The sequence below is a fragment of the Dendrobium catenatum genome, unplaced genomic scaffold (assembly GCF_001605985.2).
Source record: "Dendrobium catenatum unplaced genomic scaffold, ASM160598v2 fragScaff_scaffold_1211, whole genome shotgun sequence".
NCBI lineage: Eukaryota > Viridiplantae > Streptophyta > Magnoliopsida > Asparagales > Orchidaceae > Dendrobium > Dendrobium catenatum.
Window position 1 is genome coordinate 521,460 of NW_021319673.1, and position 8,565 is coordinate 530,024.

The window sequence follows — 8,565 nt, forward strand, 5'->3', positions numbered from 1 at the left end:
TATCTTGGGTCTATTGTTCAGAGTGATGGTGAAATAAATGGGAATATTATTAGTAGAATTCAAGTTGGATGGTTGAAATGGGGGAATGCATCAGGCATGTTGTGTGATGGAAAAATTCCCCTCAAACTTAAGGGAAAATTTCTATAAAATGGTAGTGAGCCTTGCAATGCTTTATGGTGCAGAATGTTGGCCATTAAAAGAGAAGCATAATATTAAGTTAAGTGTTGCACATATGAGGATGCTCAGGTGGATGAGTGTCTTTACTCTTAGAGACATGATACAAAATGAGCATATACGTGAAAAGGTTGGAGTAACTCCAATGGAAGATGAGATTAGAGAGTCTCCTTAGATGATTTGGTCACATAAAATGTCAACCTTCTTATGACACGATTAGAAAAGTGGATGTATTAGATTTAGCTTATGTTAAGAGAAGTAGAGGTAGACCTAAAAAGACTTGGTTAGAAAATATTACGAATGACATTTTTTTAAATTTAAATGAGAATTTGACTATTAGCAGGACAAAATGAAGAAAAAAGGATTCAAGTAGCCGACCTCACATAATGGGATAAAGGCTTGGTGTTGTTGTTGGATTACATCAAGTATTAGCTTTAAGCCCATATCTTTTTCCTTTAGTCACGGATTTTCTTACTAGACATTTGCAAGAGGATATGCCTTGATGTATGTTTTTTTTTATGATATTATTGTTAGTGATAATACTAGAGAGGGAGATGAATAGCTTGAATTATGGAGGTCAACGTTAGAGCCAAGAGATTTTTGTTTGTGTGGATTTAAAATAAAATATACATAGTTTAATTATAGTAATAATAGATCTAGTGGTGGGATTATGACATTGAGTGATCAAGTCATTAAAAAGAGTGCACATTTTAGATATCCCGGGTCTATTGTTCAAAGTTATGGTGAAATAGATGAGGATGCTATTAATAGAATTCAAGTTGGATGGCTGAAGTAGAGAAATATATCGTGCTTGTTATGTGATAGAAAGGTACCCCTCAAACTTAAGAAAAAATTTTATAAGATGGCAGTGAGAATTGCAATGTTTTATGGCGCAAAATGTTGGCCATTAAAAGAGGAGCATAAAATTAATTCAAATGTTGCAGAGATGAGGATGCTCATGTGGATGAGTGGTTTTACACTTAGGATAGAATATGAAATGAATATACATATGAAAAGGTTGGAGTAGCTCCAATGAAAGATAAGATTAATCAGAGTCGTCTTAGATGGTTTGGTCACTTAAAATGTAGGCCTTCCAATGATTTTATCAGGAGAGTAGATGTATTAGATCCAACCTATGTTAGGAGAGGTAGAGGTGGTCTAAAAAGGCTTGGTTATAAAGTATTAAAAAATTATTTTTATTATATTTAAATGAGAATTGATTCTTAATAGGATACAATCGAGAAAAAATATTCATGTAATCGACCCCACAGTGGGATAAAGATTTATTGTTGTTGTAATAATAGTAAGATCAAGATGCCTGTAAACTGATGAGAAAACGAAACACTAATGATGCCAGAGGATATACTTTAAAAAAATATGAAGCGATAACTATCATATATACAATATTTCACACAATCAACAAAAGAACTGTCAAAAAAACTCAAAATGAGAAAAGTCTATAATAATTGCAAGTCAAAGCAAACCTGCATTGATGGAAAAAGAAGAAAGGCATACTTTGGATCTCTGCCAAGCATTTGCATAACTTCTTGATCATTCTCCATTCCCATTGCTTTCATGATAATCATAATCGAAATCTTTGGAAAGCAAGAACAAATAACATAAACGATAACTAAATTCCTTAAAATGAGCTCCAGTAAAAATGAGGTTAGATGAATACCGGCTTGGAGAACTGATTAAGTTGCAGATATATTTTATCCTTATCAATGAAAAAAACAGTCTTGGTTTTTGTCTCGTGAGTACTGCTTGTAACAGATGCATTGACCCTGATATTGGTAAAAGAGAGTGTTGTCATCACACTTATATTCAAGGCAAATTATTCAAGATTAATGACTCACTGTCAGTAGAAAATATAAATTATCCATCAATTTTAATTTCAAGAAACGTAACAAGGGAGAAACTGGACCAATAAAAACAGATGCAAGAATGAATAATGATTGCTTAAAGACATTGATGGAATTCAAGTACAAGGAGATCAACAGAAACAGGCGAGTTGCTTATATTTTAAATCATAAATAATCATGAATCAACCAAAAAAAAAAGAAATCTAATGCATAGTGAGATATTCTATTTAGATTGTCTAACTAACAGTTAGCACAAACTAGAATATATATTATCGCTCAATAATCTTACCATAATAGACGTACCACAAGGATCACTAATAAGTCAGACAGAGAGAAACTTGTTTGCAAAAATGGCAATGACAAGTTGTCTTTGAAGAAGTCCAACGATGGCATGGTTGTTATATTCCATAAATATGATTCAAATAAACAGATATTAGAACATCAGCAAAAAAGAAGATAAAACTCGAAGCACCCTCAAGCAGAATAAAAGGTAGCTTATAAAAGAATATATATATATATACTCCTAGACAAGGGGAGGTTGCTGTTAGCCAGGTCAAAAATCAATTAGCCATTGTTGTTATAAATTATTGTCTCAGCGACAGTAACATTAGTAATAAAGGAAAAATATGAAGCTCCAATATAGAAAATTTGATTTCGGAAGTGAATTGATGTTCAGGGCATTGATGCTAATGTTGAAGATAATTCGAGTTAGTGAATTAGATTCAAATTGGAACATATAGATCAGTGCCAATATCCTTAGGGCCGTAAGCTTGATTGAAGTGCTATCATGGATCTTGAGGTGATCTGATGATGCATATTTGAAAGGACAATTGGCTTGTTTTACAATTAGAACACAGGATTATTGAAGCACCAATCTTGGCTCTCTTGATATGACGGTCTGGATTAATCCAGAACTATTATTTTTTAGGATTTATCAGTTAGGATATGGCTGAGGACAAGGAGGGGGTTTGGAGCATTTCGAATGTTATACTTAAATAAATTGTCATCATAATTAGATTGTGTTAAGTTTGAATCTCTAACGAAAATAATCTCATATCCCATGGGCTTCATTCATCCATCCATCCATTGAATCTCTAATGAAAATAATCTCATTTTTTAGGATTTAGCAGTTTGGAGATGGATGAGAAGTTACACTTGGATCTGGCTGAGGTTTTCCTGAACTCAGTGGTAGGATTCACTACGAATTATACCATGAAGGTGAAGGGAGAGATAGAGGGCAAGGAGGTGATGGTGCTAATTGATAGTGAAACTACCCACAATTTCATTTCCACTCAGGTCGTCGACCAATTGGGAGTGAATTTGGTGGGCACTAATTGTTATGGAGTGATGATGGGTACAAGGAAGGTGGGAAAGGCAAGGGGATTCAGGTAAGGGAGGACTTCCTTCCACTAGAATTAAGATGTATTGATATCATCATGGGAATGAAGTGATTGCAAACCTTAGGGGAAACCAAGGACAATTGGAGAGCACTTATGATGGAATTAATGGTGGATGGGAGAAATGTGGTTATAAGGGGAAATGCAAGGCTATCCAAAGCCATGATATCACTTAAGACCATGGTTAGGGGCCTACAAGAGGTGGGTGAAGATTTTCTGGTGGGACTACACAAGCTACATGTGATCAGGAAGTAGGAGAAGGAGGAGGGGGAGGGGGGGGTTTCTCTTTCAGGGCAACTCTTAATTCAGCAAATTGGTAAAAAATTTTAGCCACCTCAAGGATGGCCACGTCCACCGAAACACGAGCATATCTCCATCTTGAGGACAATGTGGATCTTAGGGAGGGGAGTATTGTTAGACCGGTCAAATGGACCAGTCCAGCCGGTCCATGTGGGACCAGCTCAGGCGCGACGAGGCGGAAGCCTTCGCCTCCTGATTCAGCCGCACGCCCCGCTTGGATCAAATAAAGCAATTTAGGAAGAATTTTTTAGGGATTTGGGAGGGAAATTTGAATGTAGGGATTGTTTAGGGATTTCCTTTTGATTTGTATGCATTAAATACTTTGTTTTCCTAGGGTTATGGCATCTTGAATTTGGCCGAAATTTGAGATCGCGTAGATTTAGGTTTTCTTCGGGCTCTAATCGCGTCTAGAGATTTGGGAGAGATCGATCCTCCTCTCGAACAGAGGATCAATTGTATCTTGCTATTTTCCGATCTCTTTCATCAAATAATACAAATTATCTACTGTTTTTTAGATTTTGCGTGAATTTTCGCGGAGAACACTCGTTGTTCTTGAAGATTGATAGGAAATACTGGAGATCTATAAGTGTGTCCTATCACATCTATCAACCGGATATCTTAAGATATAATTCACAAAAGAGAACAAAAAAAGAAGGCTTCTAGAATGAATTACAGAAAGTTATTACAGGTAACCAAGTAAACTATCTTTGATCTCAACTAGCTAACAGCAAGCACAGATTCCTCAAAACTAAGGGGCCGGTGAACACAGGCAACAGTTGAATATCATCCTGTTCTTCGTCACCATTCAAGAGGATATTACGAAATGCTAGTGCAACCAATAATGCTTATTAAACAGAAAAATCAAACATGCACTTTCGAATGGTCTATGGTAACCATAAAAGCACAAAAATGTACAATAACAAAAAAAGGCTAATATTATATAAATATATAGTATAAATAGCAAACCTGCCCTTGCTATCAGTGTCAATTATTATTCGATTCTTGGAAAGTTGCTCTTGTATCAAAATCACCTAAAATTTCAATTAATCAAACGGGTGTTTAGATTGAAAACAAATGTCAAAACATGAAACATATATGGTGAAGTTGAACAATAAGAATACATTCAAAAACATTGAAAAGTTTTATGACTTGTATCTACCTTTGTATTTAGTAAATTGGAAAGTTACCACTGTGTTGAGAAAAACTTAATTTTCATTAGACTAAGGAATTAAAGAAATCATGAAAATGCAAACATAAACCAAAGTAAAACTTTGTATTCCAACATAGATTTACAATAATACAATATTTCATTCTGAACCTTGAATGGCTGAAAGGAAAATTATTTTTTTTGTTTAGAAACTAATCATAGAAAAATAAATATTTGAAAAGCAAGTTCAGAGACAAATTACGTGTTGCTTTTCCTCGTAGAAAGTAAAAATGACAAAAAAAATGTAAAAATATAAAGCATTAAAAGTAAATAAGAGCCATAGAGAAAAGTAAATACAAGAATTTCATAAATATTATGGGACGCATGTTCTGCATTCTAATTTTAATTTGTAATGCAGATAATATGATAATGCATGAATTGCAAGATATCTAAGAAAAAGTCGTTGTTCAGTACAAAAAATAAAAATAATAACTCCTAAAATTAATATGGTGGAAAAATAAATAGATTAGGAAGGCAAACTTCAGTACTAGAATTATCCTGAAAAAAAGGGAAAATAATATATTTATGCATTTCACTTCAAAAGATCCAGACATATGACGATATAACACGCTAAGAAAAATGAAAGAACATTGATTTCTCTGGATTCAGTATACGGATGGTACTGATCACGACAATCAAATAAAGAAGACCCTACAAACATCTGGACTATAAAAGGTGGCACTAAAGACCCTAATAGCATTCTTCTTCAACCAATTAGAATCCCTTGACTTATCATAAAATGATGAATAAACTGCTAGTCAAATTACCAATTTTGATTACCTTCTCATTTCCTTTAATAATGAAGTAACCACCCGGATCAAGAGGACATTCACCTTGAAAATTAATCATCCAATGAGTAGAACAGAGGGAAATAACTAAATATGGTAACAAAAGAATAAATTATTGAGAAATCAAACCAAGTTTGGCCAGTTCAGCTTCATCCTTTCCACTTAACACACAACTGCTGCTACGGAGCATAATCGGCATTCGTCCAATAACAAGGCCTTTCTGAACATAATAGATTCAAGACAATGGTATCAGGAACAATATTTCAGAAGGATCTGAACCAAAAAAAAACTATTCATTACCTTATATTCCTTATTCGTTTGATTTGGTACGGTGTATTCGATATCAACCTCTATAGGAGAAGCATATCTGGACATAAGGATAAATTAATGTAGTAAATCATTACTGCTAAAGAAGACCATGTAGAATTTTAAACCGAAAAGGTTAATACACCACCTCTATGGGCAATAACAACAACAAAAACTGAAGTCCTATATTTCATAAGAGAAAATTTGACAAATAAACCATGAGAAAATGAATCAAACTCAACCAGGTATCAAAGCAGGAAGGCAACACAAACAAAGAACTGAAAGGAAAATAAACACAGCATAGATGTCACGCGTGAAACAATAATAATCATGCCATACATACGAGGAAGGCTGGATATTAAATTTTGATCTTCAATAAGGACATTGGACCATGTGGATCTACACTTCCATCTGGTAGATGAAACCACCACACCATAAGAGAGTCCGAAAAGTGTGATGGACAAACTCAATCATGGAGTTGGGTGTTCTTAAACACTCACTGAAACTGAGTCCCAACTTGAATTTTTCTTATTGACATGTCCAATTCATTGTATGTCCTTGTTGGGTTGTGGGATGTTTAACTAAGTGGCAGTTTGCTCATAGCCTTGCTATCCATTAACTAACTAATTAATATAGAGAAAAGAGCCAAAATGGTCCCTTAAATTTTTATGAATAACCAAAATTGTCCCCAACTATATTAAAGAATCATTTTGATCCCTCAAGTTCTTAAAAAGGAACCAAAATAGTCCAATGATGGGACTATTTTGATTTCTCTTTAAAAAGTAAAATGGTCATTTAATATAAGTGTCTTTGGGGACAATTTTGATCTTTCATAAAAATTCAAGGGACTATTTCAATACTTTTCTCAATTATTATAATGTTGTTGTCTTTTGATACCTTCATAGGAGTAATTTGGTAATTAAGAGGATCTAGAGATTAAGTAGAGAGGGTAGCCTATTTATACCCACTCTTTTTAAAGAGAAAAAGTGAGTTTTAGTGAATTTCTTTTTTTTTTTTTTAATTTTTGTGAATTGTAGGGCAGGATTACATATTTTTGGAGATTTATAGAGTATAAATGTTTGCAGTGGAGTACGGGACCACCATTAACACATAGTGTCTCCCACATCCTTTACCGGTGCTGCCAAGGAATTATGCTGGGATTTAGTCTAGATAGTTATCGGCAAGTTGATACTAGATTAGTTGTGTTCTCCTCCTATTGTTGTGTATTTGATTGCTTCTCGTTTGATTTCATTCTCTTTAGCTCCAAAGCTAAAGGGAATTTCCCTTATTCTTTAGCTTCAAGGTTGTGGAAAACTCCATTTTCCCTCAACCTCAAAGTTGTTGGAAATTCTTCAACTCCTTAGCCTCAAAGTTAAAGGTTTCAGTTCATTCTCCTCAACTCCACAGTTAAAAAGAACTCTCCAACCCTTAGCTTCAAAGCTTTGGGTCTCATCTTCATTTACTTAATCCTCAACCAAGTAGATGATATTTTATCTCTAGGCCTCTAAGCCTCAGCTCCTCCTATTGGACCCAATTCCAATAGGACATTGAACAAAGTTTCATAATTACCTTATCCCACACAAATCATTTACCTATAACTATCCAATATCCTTATGAAAAATCAATCACATCAGAGGGTTTTCGTGGTTGAATCCACTTTGAATTTGATAAATGTATTGCTTGTGAAACATGTGTTCATGTATGTCCAAGTGTTAGCAGATCCCTAAATTAAGTTATCTTCTATTATAATTCTTTATTTCATTATATTTTGTATCAAATTGTCGTGGTGTCAATAACATTGTTCATGTAGACAATGTGGTTGGTACAAATAGTTCATTCCCAATGGGATTAGCAAAATGTCAAATGAAATTGCATTGATTCTCATTAGAAGTTAGGAAAATCATACCAACCTCAAAAGGAATGTTCCAGCTAGCATTAGAACCACAGCTACATACAATAACCCATTATGGATGCTCCTGGAATGCTAAATTACATGACATATGCCATTCAACCACCAAAAAAAAAAGCCCCAGCGAGCATTAGAAGCACAATTGTACAAAGGAGTCAAAAATGGAAGCTCCATAAAATACAACTGATGCGGACATCCAACCGTCCATGCCTATCCGAGGAGCTGAAGATCGACGACCGAGATCACTTTATTTTACGAACTAGGAGTAATAGAAGGAACAAAACAAATAAAAGAAATTAATAAAAGATACACCGCAATGCACCGACACACCTCGGCTGACTGTTGTAACTAGTTGCCCTTCTCCGAGACTTCACGCCACGAGCCCGGACCCATCACGGCTGCTGGAAACTCCGACTCCCTCCCATAGGGATTTCACTAAGTTTTCCCAAAGAACCAAGTGCATACAAAATTTTAATTAATAATCCATCATACAATATATAGGAGAAGAGACCTCTATATATAGGCCTCAAAAGAAATTAAAAGACACATTCCCTTGGCTTACATAAAGACAAGAGGGTAAAAAGGGAAATTGCAAATAAATAAATACACTAATGACTAAAAT

The 8,565-nt window shown here is 34.6% G+C and overlaps 1 protein-coding gene across 1 annotated transcript in view; it reads right to left on the reverse strand.

The window, feature by feature from the left end:
* Nucleotides 1–8,565, reverse strand: part of LOC110093163 (DNA-directed RNA polymerase III subunit 2) — a gene marked incomplete at its 5' end in the record, with an annotated part of 109,826 nt that overhangs the window by 98,060 nt on the left and 3,201 nt on the right. The window contains 6 exon segments of the mRNA XM_020817965.2: nt 1,659–1,769; nt 1,853–1,958; nt 4,700–4,764; nt 5,721–5,773; nt 5,858–5,948; nt 6,029–6,095. Of these exon segments, the coding sequence (XP_020673624.1) occupies nt 1,659–1,769; nt 1,853–1,958; nt 4,700–4,764; nt 5,721–5,773; nt 5,858–5,948; nt 6,029–6,095 (493 nt within the window).